Raw genomic sequence first — 12,482 nt, 5'->3', positions numbered from 1 at the left:
TTCTTTTTCTTTTCTTCTTGTTTTCAATTTCTAAATCTTCCTTTTTTAATACCACAAAGGACATAAATCTTTAAATCGATACCCAAGAGAAGAAAATTGAAGGCACTGTGATAACATTCTTTAGAGATCATAGGCTACTCCTGAGATCCCTTCCTACTCTCGAGGTATAATCCGAGATTGGAATTAAGCAGCAATACCTCCTCGTATTCTTCTTGGCCTCCAGAAAAACGTAGAAATTATTTGGTCCCCTCAGAATGCTGGATAGTGGCTAATCTTTAGAACAGTATGTCAAAGTAGCAGACCTTGGTTCTGATGGGCTGCCTCATATCACTAACAGCAACTTAAAATCTGTACTAACAGAGCAGCCAGCTCTGTGTCTTTCTTCCATACTCAAGCAAGGGTGTCAGGTGGAGGACTGGGGGAAACAGCCCAGCCTAAAGCCCCCATACAATACAAAGCTTGCTTGCAAAAACAGTAGTTAGAAAGACAATGGCACTACACTTCCCTGCTCTTTCCACCCTTTTTTTCTCTCCCTTCCTTACCTGTAGGGACTATTGATAAGGTCATCTCCCCATTCCAGGTCCTTCGAGCAATTCAGGGTACCATGGCAAGCGTCCAGCAAAAGCTGGGTGAAGCTGATCAGCGAGTTCTGGACCAGACACCGCAGAGAGTCCTGAAGCATGAATCTGATGCGCTTCATCAGCTTATGCAGTTTGGACATCTGATAAGCATCCCAGTGGCTCTGTTCCAGGTTGTACCAGTCTTTGTCTGCATCTCTCAGGTTGCTCTCTACTGCAGCCTTTAGAATATTGATCCAAGTATCCTTGAGAAACATCTGAACCTAGGGCAAAGAAAAAAAGCAGGCTGTGTAATCCTCCAAGGGCTGATAGGAAAGCAGTATGGTGAGGTTAGTTGCTAACTGGGACTGCTGGACCTTTCTCTGCTGTGAAAGGCAACTGTTCTCTCAGAGCTGTGGCAGCTAAACAGTGCTGCATACACAAATCCATGCACACACACGTGGCATCTGAACCTGGCCACACATCTCCTTCACTGACAAATGACCTACAAAAAGAAAGCCTGATGTTAAAAAGCAGGAATGCTCTATTCTTTCTTTTTATACACAGTGTTTTCTTTTTGTTCTCTTTTCTATAGAACAGTATCCCTGGAGCTGCCTGTGTCAGGGTCCCTCATAAAAAGTTGTGTGGTTGTGTGTGATGAGCAAGTAAAGGACAGAATGTTGTCTTGTCTTGACAAGTAAGGAGAAAGAGGGGAAGAAGCCAAGGGCAGCAGCAGTCTGCAGTGTTTTAATTTATTAAAGTACCACCAAATGTCACTTTTGCTCCACAGGCCGCTGCTGGTTTTGTGTAATAAAACAACAGCAGTCACTGCGTGGATGACAGCACTGACTAGTTGAAACAGCATGGGACTGGGAAGGACCAGCACATGCCCTCTGCCACTGATTCACTGTGTAACCCTGTGCAAGTTACCCCGTGTGGCCATATCCAGGTTGCAATGTGCTGCCCTCGTTTAGCAGGCATGAAGATCTTCTGGCGAGAGTTACCACAGAGTTGCAAATTCTTGTCCTAGTCTGTCTGCTGGCATTGCAAGCAGGGTAATTTAATTAAGTACATAAAGAACATAGAGTGTAGAAAAGCATTACCCCCATGAGTACTTCAGGAGGAATCAAAGGCACAAAATCTTGTGCCTTGCAGCTGGAAGAATGGGAAAATAAAAACAAAAAAACTGGAAACTTTTGAGTACCAACTAGGACTGTTATCTGCATGGAGACCAGGCAGAGGAAAGAGGGGCTGCAGCCCTATGTGGCCACTTGCTGAACACACGACTAAGAGCAGGGTCAGCATTGCCTGATGCTAACCAGGGGGCTATGGCTCTTTCAGCCCGTTCTCCCCACATCCCAATAAATTTGACACACACATGCAAATTCCTCCCTGCCCCACCCACCACGTCTCCTTTGAAAGCTCATCCGTTTCCAGGGAATTGACCTGCAGCTGCTGCATCTGTGTACTACACGCCGACAGCCCTGCTGGCTGCTCCATGTGTTTGCTCCCCACGCTTCCTTCACTCACCTGAGTGAAGGTCTGGGTCTGGATCTGTTCAAACTCCTCCAAGCAGACATGCTTGGCTAAGTCTGAGTTAAACAGAGACATGGTGGCTGCCTTGTTGCACTCATCTTGCACCTGTGTAAGGAGAAGGATGACTTCTGGCCTGGTCAGGAGAGAGACAAAGTTGAAATCTGCTTGTTGTTCATCAAAAGGATAGTCTGGGATCCAGATGAGCCCTGGCACCGAAAAAAATAACATGTTATTGCCTGCAATGGCCATCCCAGCTTCTGTTTTAGAGGAAAAGTACAGCTTCCTTTGGGACAGTGCTTGTGAAAAGGATTCTCCTCTGATGCACAGGTCTTATCATGTAGGAGTTTCAGCAGATGGCTGGATGAAAGAGTCTCTGCTCTGCAGCAGAGACTTTCTGCGATCTCCCATTGGGGGCTGAGGGACTGTCTTGGTCCCTTCCTGAGGCTTTGGCTCATGAAGTTCCCATGAGAAAGAACATTGGACATGAAGAATCTTCCCTCTGAGGCTTCAAGGCACAGCCAAGCCATCTCACCTGTGAGAGGCCACCTGTGAACCACCCCAGGGCATTCCAGCCTTTGGAAGATCGAAATGCACAAAATATACCTCCTCATGTTTTACTGTGGTTATTTTCCTCCAGTTTGGGACTCTAAAAGAGCCCGAGCCCTCTTCCACACCTGAGGTATGCTACAGCTGAGCACAGCAAATGGAAGGTGGCCAGCCCCAGCACAGAGCCAAGCGGAAGGCAGTTAAGCTAATGACACTGCCGTGCATTTGGTGCCATTAAGGGGACACTTGCAGGGTTACTGCAGCTCAGCTGTTGGATGGCAATGTGTTACACTGAGGTAACATGAACATGCAAATATACCCCAAAAAAGAGCAGACATACTCAAAAGTCTCATAATCTCCTGCTGCTGCCTCTTTGGAGCCCTAATCATTAACATAAACTTGAGAGTTTCTGCAACAAAGCATGAATCCTATCAAAGATGAGGTCTTAGAACCATGCCAAGTTCAAACTGCTTCACTGTGTCCTGTACCTTTCTCTGGTACTTTCTTCTCCTCTTTGTCTGGCAGGGTGACATAAGAAAATGTCTGAGGTTTGGAACTGACGACTCTGTCAAAGATCATCCTGTTCATGGCGCGTTCATAGTCTAATCTCACTTCTTTCTCCAGGCAGCACATACGGTCTAGCACCCTGTTACAAGACATGGAAACAATGATAACCCATAGTGTTTGAGCAGAAATGCATCTGTAGCTTTACTGTAAAACCCACCCTTCACTCACTCGCTCCTGGATTTGCTAAGACAGAAACTCACCTACTCCTGAATGCATTAGCAGAGCTGTGCAGACAATGAAGTGGCTAGCAAAGCTATCAATGGGACATTTAACAACAGGTGCAGGTGGGGACCTGCACCTAGGACTGCAGCCTTCTCAAATGTCTTTTCAGATCAAAGCAAAATCTCCACTGGGGTATGCAGAGGGAGAAGCATTACAGAGAGGATGGGGAAAAAAACAAGAACTGAGGAAGCTAGCTAGTAATTCTGGCAAAGTTGGGCTATCTGAACTGCCCTTCCAACTGCCTTCCGCTGAACACCTCTTGAAATCAGTTTCCTCAGCCAAAACATGTATAAGCGCTGAAATCCTGCTTCATTTGCCCTAGGAAATCATCATCTTTCATCTCAAGCAGGCAGAGTACTTTTCTCTATACCTGTATTTCTGCTCACAAACAGAGACTAATTACTCTCCTACTCTCCAGTTCAGGCTGGCAGACCATGCAGCCCTTCACACCTTCCTGTCTCTGAGCTGGGCAATCAGTCATGGCTGATTCCCAGCAACGCTGCCAATGGCTCATGATTCATCAGCCCAGTGACTCTTAAAACGCCTTCCTGATATGGACTGCATCTCAAAGAGACACTCGATTATATCCAGGTGGAGATCTCCTGTTCTGTTTGCTTCACACTGTGCAGATCTTATTTTCATTTTAGCAGCTGTTAATAAGTAGAAGAGTCACCAGCGGACAACAGCCAACTCTCCAGAGACAGCTGATGGTCTGCAGATCAATTCAGCAATGACTGATCTGTTCCCTGAAAGCACAGGGAGACAGCAAGGTCAACCATGCCATTTCTGTCCAACCTTCCTGCTGTTGAAGGCCACTTAACTGCAGGTGTAAACATGGCTCAGTGGATCTGCATATGAAGTACATCTACTTCATCTGGGAATACTGACAGATCACCCATCCTGTACGCGTGTCCCTGGGGCTCTTGTCCTACCTACTTCTGATGACACTCTTAGGCAAGTATGCACAGGCTGGAAAGCAGATGAGATCCACAGTCTGAGAGTTGGATGCTCAAGATCTGCCTCCATTGCCGCTCATCTGGTATCCCCTGTGAAGCCCTACAATGTTAATGGACTGAAGGCTGAGACCCCAGACATGTACTTGATGCTTTACCTCTTCTCCTGCTTCAGTCTGGGGCTATTCAAAGCCCATAACTTCATTTTCTCCAGGCTCTTCTCACTGATGCTATTTAGTCCATCTGTGGGCATGCAGTCCACATAAAGGTGATACAGTAGCAGCGCCTGTGTCTTCTTACGCAAGCTGTTGGCAGAAACTACCCGCTGTGCAAACACCTGGGGGTCTTCAGCCAGAAACAGCAGGCAAACTCGTGGCACCCAGTACTGACATGACAACAATGGGGCTCTTCCTGGGAAACGAAAGCTTACAAGAGTCAACAGGGAACACAAAACTCAGAACAGCTTGCAATGCTGTCAGCAGCTTTTTGATGGACAACATAATTGAGTTGGCTTACTGGAGATCAAAATGAAGGACCAAAGCTGAGGTCAGCAAGAGACAAGGAGCATGGAATTAGCAGCATCTCCAAACCTTTCAAAAGGCGGGTACCTAATCTTAATCTGTTGACATACCCCCTCAAAATGGCATTGGCCCAGCAAGACCATCATTTAACTTGTCTTGAAGGCAGGAAAGACAGGAGACAGAGAAAAAGGAAAGGTATTTCCAAAGAGAAGGCCTCAAATAGGTTGTCAAATTACGGTGTGGTGTTCTGTCCCCTAAAAGTTCTTCAGAACTGGTTAAACAGACATATGTCAAGAATGATAACAGGGAGAAGAATTAAAAGATTTCTTGACGTCCTTTCCATCTCTACCAAGGACCAGCATGGGTAACGGACTGGCTCTCAGCATATACGCCAGGTCCCAAAAGGCCTTACTTGAAACACACCTTCTGGAGTTCTTCCTCCATTGAGGATGGGTCTCCCTTCTTCATCGCGCACCAGCCCATTCTTATCTGTTTTATGGACCAAGTAGAGCTCTGTCTCCTTGTCATAATCCAGAACACCAACATCAATCCACTTGTAGATTAACTTCTGGCTTTTGGGGTCCTCTGAGAGAATAAAGGATTAAAACAAGGTTAGTCCATCCTCCTGGAGGCTACAGCAAATGGACTTTCCTGATCAGATTGGCGAGGCTACAGTCAAATCCATTTACTAGCTTGAATTTCACTCAGTTTCTCATAATTTCTGCTGAGATCAACTAAATAATGAACTCAGGTCTTACAGCTTAGCATTTCCAATTGTTCGCACACACCAGAGATTTTCATCTTCCTCCTTTTACCTCTGTGGGTTCCCTGTGGACCATCTTCCCCACTGCCTGCTTCAGACATTCCCACTTCCTCTTTGCAGCCATAGCCTCATATTTGAGTCCCATATACCCCTACATCCTCTCTTTCAGCCCATACCTGGGGACTCCTCTGCCTCCCAATTCCTTCACCCCTTGACCCTGGACCCCTCATTACCCACATGGGCTCTATGGGGATCCCATTCTCCTTTCCATGCACGGAAAGGAGCCCTGTGTTGCCCTCCACACGAGTCCTCATTCTTCTAATTGGGAGTGGGTGTAAAACCCTGTACCTTCTCCCCAGTCCATTCTTTCCCTGGGTCATTCCCAGAGCACCTAACTGTTAAATGTTCGGATCCTCTTAAATGCTGGGAGGTGCTAACCAGACAGATACACATCTATATTGCTATCAATACACATACAGGTCAAGACAGCATTATACCGAAGCTGAGAACAGAAGCTGTTAACCACAGGTCTGAGCTCTAGGAATTTGCAACAGTGCTGGCCCTACATGGATGCCAGTGGTCTCACCTCCCCCAGGTTCTACAGGGTCTGAGTACTCGTGTGCAGAACAGTGCACTCAACCTGAGGAGTGACCATGTGCAGCGTTCCCCAAGCCAGCTGCAAGCAGAACTCAGCCATCATGCGCTGGCTGCCCGAGGATCCACACAGCTTACGTTTCATGCTTAGGTTTTGCAGATAGTCAAGCCTCTGGAGGTTGCCCCAGGGCTGCTGTCAGTATGCATGCCAGTCCCTAAGCTTTAAAGCTAGTGCAGATGTGTTGATATGAGCTGCAGCCACAAATGGACACCAGTACAGCTGTACCTAGTGACGCCTTCGCATTGGGAAGGCTCCGAGCGACAGGAAAACAACGTCCACATCACTTAATTTGCCCCAGATTTACTACTTGGATTTTCACTGCAGTCTGAACTTGACTTCTGATGCTGCACTTGCAGTGAAATCCAGACAGAACACACCGTGTGCAAGCTAACTAACTTCATGATGATACCTACACATCAATAAAGCGAAATTGTGAGTGTACTGACTTCCAGGCATAGAAACAGGAGGGCAAGAGGCAGAGGCTACTTTTAAATAAACGCGGAAACAGTCAGTCCAAGGCAGGACTGACAGTCGGTGAGATCCCCGGTTTCTTGTTCTGACTGCCTGAGCCTGGTCAGAATGAATATGGCTTTTCTGCTCTTCAGAGCTGCATTCATCAGAATCCACATGCTCCCTTCTGCTGAACGGGCCTGTAACTGTTAGCACTGCCTTGCTTGAGCAGTAACTCATTCAAGCTTTACCGTGTCCAAGTACATCATCCATAGGTAAAAGTGCTTTTCCAGGCACTGGCTTTCTGTCACGAGATCCTGGTTCCAGTCCCAGTGAGATCCACTCTTCTGGAGTTCGACAGTCATACTCGTCATTGTCAAATATCTAAAAAGCCAGGACATAAGTGAGCTGAAGTCTCACTTCAGAGAGAAGAAAATACCCAATATAAAATGTGATAAGAGGAGAATTAATATGCAGTTCCTAAATGGGCTACAAAAATGGAAAACAGTTCAGGTGCAAAAGCTGTGCTGATCTTTGATCAACAATCTTCTCCCAGACAGCAATATCTGTACCTCTAGCCCTTTCCTAGGGTGGAGAGGCCACCACCTGGAGAAGTCTCATGCAATAATACTGCTGACTACTACATTCAGAAGGAAACAAGAGACAACCGTTTTTCTCTGGACACACAGATGACAATGAGAAGCACCCTCAAGGACTGTTAGGTCTGATGGAAGTTGTGGGCACCCTGTAGAAGATGGTCAGCATCCTGTAGAGATCCTTTGGGGCCCAAACCTGCTTGAAAGCATTTCCTTGTTTTATCACTTGTTGTGTCAATGACGGCTAAGTGTCCTGCAATTCTCAGAAATAGCCTGTAGTATGAGCAATGAGACAGATCATAAGTGGCAAACAAGATCTCTTACCTTTAATGGGAGGTAGATGGGAAAGACAGGATCTTTCTTCTCCTCAATAGTTGGCATATTGTCAGGATCATGGTGCCTGGGCATCAGCTGATTGGAGTCTATCCCCTCGCTGGCTAAGAGCTGAGCAATATCAAAGCTGAGATACAGCCGTTTCTTCCTGTTTTGAATTGGATGGGAAAATAACCATTTAATGTGCCTAGAAGGGCTCCCATACCTACAACTCCAATTTTTGATCATGCACACCATCAGTAAAAAAGTTTTTGAGCACACACTACATACATGTCTATTTCGTCATTTATAGAATAGAATAGTTAAGTTGGAAGGGACCTACAATGATCACCTAGTCCAATTTATAAATTATACACATGTACTACTGTAATAATATATTATGCACATTATAGAGCATAGACAAAAATAGAAAGGATGAGAAAAAGATGAAATAAGCACTATTTTAAAAAATATTTTCTTCCTGCATCCCAGTGAACTGTCTTGCGCACCCCCTTCAATGCGTACGTTCCACTCTGGAGACCGCTGCCTTACCAGGATAGTGTTTTCCTCAAGATTTTTGACATGGTATGTCTTGAAAGCAAAAATCAACACCCCAATCTGCTGTGTCCATTCCGTAATGATGTCTCTAGCCACTCTCTGGTTACTTACCTCTCTATCTCAATATCCCGAGGGCATTGTCCTGGAAGCCTTTGGAAAGGAATCTGCACTTTCGGCTTAAATGATTGTACTGGGAAATCTGACTTGATGAGGTTCTCAGTGGTCGGTCCAGTCACTTGCTTATTCAGGACACTTCCAAAGTCCTCAGGCACCTTGAAGGCTGTGACTAAGAGGTGAAGAGAAATACACAGTTGAAACATCAGATATCACTCTGCTTTACATTTACACACACAGGAGGACTGTGCTGTCTCCTAGGTTGTCTGCAGAAGTCACTTCACTAGATTTGTGAGAGAAATCAAGCAGAGATCAAACGGTAAACATAAAGGAAGACCTTTTCTACTGCTGCAGTATGTCGTTATGATTTTCCAGTATCAAAATGATGGCATAGAAGAAGCCTCCACTGAGAATTACTGCCTTGCACCTTATTAGGAGGTAGGGCACTGACCTGGCTCTAAGGAGCTCTGTTCTGTCCCCAGCTTTGCTACAGACTCACTACATGATTGTGGGCAAGTTACTGTCTCTAGTGCATGGTTTCCCTCACTCTCAGAAAGGGGTGGGATTCCCCTGCCTCCCTGGGGTGCCCTGAGACCAAGAGTCAGTCGTAGCTGGGAGTGACTCAGTCAAGGTGGTGATAAAGGGTTTATGAATATTGCAGGAGAGAAAAAGCTGCTCAGGTCATCTTTATGTGCTGAAGTCCCTGTTCACACCTTACATGGGACAAACCTCTCCTCAGTTTTTGCTCAAGCAAACCTCCCACTCACATCAGCAGTGGTGTGAGAAAAAAAAAAAGAGTTAAGCAGCTAACAACCTCACAATCTGGCCAAATGTTTTCAATGGAAATTTGGACTGAGCAAAAAGCATATATTTCCAAGAACTGGCTGAAATGAAACCATGTCATTTACCCCATAAATAAACCAAACTGTTTATATTGCTAAACAAATCACAAATAATAGAACAGCAGCAAACTGGGAATTTGAAGCTTAACCTAAATTAAGTAACTGCATGCAAGCTTTGAAAAGCACTATTCCCTAGACAGAGCTAAGCATTGAGCTAAAAATAGATCTTAGTAGAGTGAGAGCTTTTCGTTTGATGAACTTTCACACTCTACCAAGGAGAAACTTAAGTTCTGGCTTGTAAGTGGTATTTTGGATGTCAAGCTTTGGACCCAATCCTTTACCCTGCTCCATGTGCTTCTGCTTGCATCATGCATGCCACCCCTTGATTTCAAAGCAATTGTGCAGAGCAGCCAATAATGCTGAAACCAGACAGTTTTCAGGAAGATCAGGGACAGAAAGGGTCCTCTAAGATGTCATTACCTTGCCCTTCCTAAATGGCCCCTGACTGAACCCTTGTAGCTGTACGTTATCTGCTTAGGGACTAAAGGAAACAGCCACCGAACTGGCTCCTCTCTCTCTACTCCTCTCTCTTGGTAAGGGTGCCTAGCCTGGAATAAACATGATCCTAAACATTTGCATTGCCCATACAAACATCCATGCTTACAATAATTTTGAAGAATTCCTAAGACGCAGCGCCGTAGCCTCATGCATATCTCTTGCTTGGGGTCTTTACAGAGTGTCCCTGATTTATATTTGTTGTCAGGGAGCACAGCTGTTCCAATTTTGTCACTTCATTGTTGCAAAATCCACGGCACTATCCATTACAGCACTTTGTGCATTATCAACTATTTATGTCAATACTTAGCGTTTCATTTGCATTTACATTTCCGGCTTGATAGCTCCTTCCCCCTTGAAGAAGCAGCAGATCGTAAATAGAGATCTGTCTCCACTTGTTAGGGATGAGTCTAGCTTGTCAAGAATCACTTGAGGATGCAGTCATTTGTCCTCACTCATGAAAATAAATGTCACTTCTAAGCACAGGAAGGTGGTATATATAGTTACCATCTTTCTCCAAGACTGAAATCCTCTCACATGCACGCTTTCTCCCCACCCGCTGCCAGCCTATGATCCATATCCCCAGGAGTGCTCTAGGGGCCAGGAGAGTGCTGGCAAACCTTTCAGCCGTGCTCTGTTCCTGTGTTTGAGCATCCATGATCCAACAAGCTCTTGTAAGCAGGTGGGACCAGCAGCTCTGTATACACAAAGACTCCTTGCATCTAAGGAGAACAAGCCACTCTGGAGCACAGCTGGATGCAGAATGAATAAATGAGAGAGGACCATGATTTTGGCTATGGGTACCTAGATCCTGAATCCAGCTCTCACGGGCAGGTGCCATTTTCACAGGAAAGCAGCATTGCTGGCTCCATAAGCAACGATATCACATGCAAATTCACTGTTCTCCTGGCATATGGCCCGTGGGACCAAACTCCCACAGGCAGCAACGCAGCCTACCCTGAACCCTGCGGGGAGTGGATACATCCAGGAGAAAAGGGAGAGTATGGTTTTACCACCCAGTCAGATCACTTTGCTCCACCTCTAAATGGAATTCACTTTTCACAGGGCATTCAAGCAGCTCAGCACTGTTCCTGGGCACTGAGAGCAGAATGAAAGAAGTGCACTAACCTGGAGTCATCAGCCTAGCTCCCAGCATGCTCACCTGAAGAGTTACGGCCCCATTTCCCACCATGTCACGTTTCCTCTCAGTATATTTACCTTTAGGGGTGTGCTGCTCGAGGTCTGCTTGTCTTAGCAAAGCATGGTACGAACGGGCACCAGCACAAACATCCTGAAATGCAGCACGTGAGGGAAGTGTCAGAGGTAACAAAGCACAGTTGTAGCACAGTGGGAGGGTGGGTTACAGAGGTCCATAGACAAAGTGAGATTGTAAGACCCACTTTACCAGAGCTTTAGGGACAAGTCAGACTATGAGTAACGGTCAGAAAAGGCTCAAAGAGACAGAAATACCTGTAGTCTTCATCCCAATGCACAGAGATGCAGGGAATTTGTCAAGAGAGTGCAGCTTGACGTCAGCTTAAAATGTGGGTTGGGGGCTGATGAGGCAGGCAGTCATTAGGGTTCTACTTCCAAATATCATCTGCAACCACAACCATCTGCCTGCCCTCTCGCGCTGGCATCCTAAACCTGGGCAACATCATGACAGTGGCACTGGCCACTGAGGAAGGCAGCACAACTACGATCAGGGAGAGCCTTATGGCTTCACTTTGTACCAGGCAAGGTCTTGCACAAAAGGCCTCTGACCAAAATAAAGGACTAGGACCTGGGGTGAAAGCTATATTTCTCCATATCAGGTGTACCATAGGTCTTTCCATTTTAGAAGGACAGTGGCAGAAAAATAAATGCTCTTTGCACTTACCTCGGAGATGCTGGAGGCTTCTGGAGTGAGGACATCAGCATAAAACATCTTTTGTCTAAATGCTGAGTATTTTTTTGGTCCCTGGTTGCAGCTATCGTGAAGCATTCCTGGACTGCAGTCCCGGGACGAAGCTTCATTGCTGGTATTGGGAGGACTGGGGCTCCTACTGAGAGAACTCGTCAGATCCTTCTTTGCTTTATCCATCTTCTCAGGAGAACAATGCTGTGATGCAACCCTGGGCTTGCTAGAGTGGAAAGACATTGAGCCTGTTAAACACTCTATCTCTGGCACTCCTCCATACCCTCCCACTGCACTGGATATTGTTGGCTTGCTAAGAAGATGAGTGGGTAACAAGGTAGGTTCCATCCCCTGCTTGGGTACCAAGCGCTGCCTTCGTGCCCTGGGGGCCATCGGTCTCAGGTGGCTGGCTCAATGGCTCACTAACCCTGGGGAAAGAGTGCGCCTTTTTTATTCTAAATGGGTTTTGGAGGGGGAAAACCAGCAGTATATGCATGAAAAGCTGCTTTCCTGAAGCAGCAGAGGCTTCCTGGATCTGTGGTAGCATTCAAAAGGCTGCGAGGAGAATTTGAGTAAACTGGGACTACAAGAGAAGTGCTACTTTTGCTGTACCCAGATCCCTTAAAAACCTTGTCACACTTGACTCCAGTGGGAGTAGGCTACAGCCTAGATACCCAACACAGCTACTCTCAGGTGTAAAGTCTGACTCTTTCATTTAAACAGTTCAGGAAAGATGTTTAAGCATAGCCTAATGAATGCTAAAACATAGCCAGAAACTGCCCTCTCCCTCCTGTAGGTGATATTTTTGCTGGTGATCTCAGCTCACAAATGATTTCTA

General features: G+C 46.1%; 1 protein-coding gene across 1 annotated transcript in view; it reads right to left on the bottom strand.

Annotated features, from left to right (window-relative positions):
* The window catches only part of DNAH1 (dynein axonemal heavy chain 1), a 72,748-nt gene extending 60,918 nt beyond the window's left edge, over window positions 1–11,830 (bottom strand). Inside the window, exons 1-10 of the mRNA XM_086756027.1 lie at window positions 11,627–11,830; window positions 10,966–11,038; window positions 8,348–8,522; window positions 7,691–7,847; window positions 7,022–7,154; window positions 5,326–5,487; window positions 4,540–4,792; window positions 3,128–3,285; window positions 2,088–2,299; window positions 543–841 (exon numbers count right to left, since the gene is read on the bottom strand). Coding sequence (XP_086612153.1) covers window positions 543–841; window positions 2,088–2,299; window positions 3,128–3,285; window positions 4,540–4,792; window positions 5,326–5,487; window positions 7,022–7,154; window positions 7,691–7,847; window positions 8,348–8,522; window positions 10,966–11,038; window positions 11,627–11,830 — 1,826 coding nt within the window. The remainder of the gene's footprint in view (window positions 1–542; window positions 842–2,087; window positions 2,300–3,127; window positions 3,286–4,539; window positions 4,793–5,325; window positions 5,488–7,021; window positions 7,155–7,690; window positions 7,848–8,347; window positions 8,523–10,965; window positions 11,039–11,626) is intronic.
* Between the last annotated feature and the right edge of the window lie 652 nt (window positions 11,831–12,482).

This window comes from Chlamydotis macqueenii, chromosome 10 (assembly GCF_036417535.1).
Source record: "Chlamydotis macqueenii isolate bChlMac1 chromosome 10, bChlMac1.mat, whole genome shotgun sequence".
Taxonomy (NCBI): domain Eukaryota; kingdom Metazoa; phylum Chordata; class Aves; order Otidiformes; family Otididae; genus Chlamydotis; species Chlamydotis macqueenii.
This window is presented reverse-complemented; position numbering and strand designations above follow the sequence as displayed.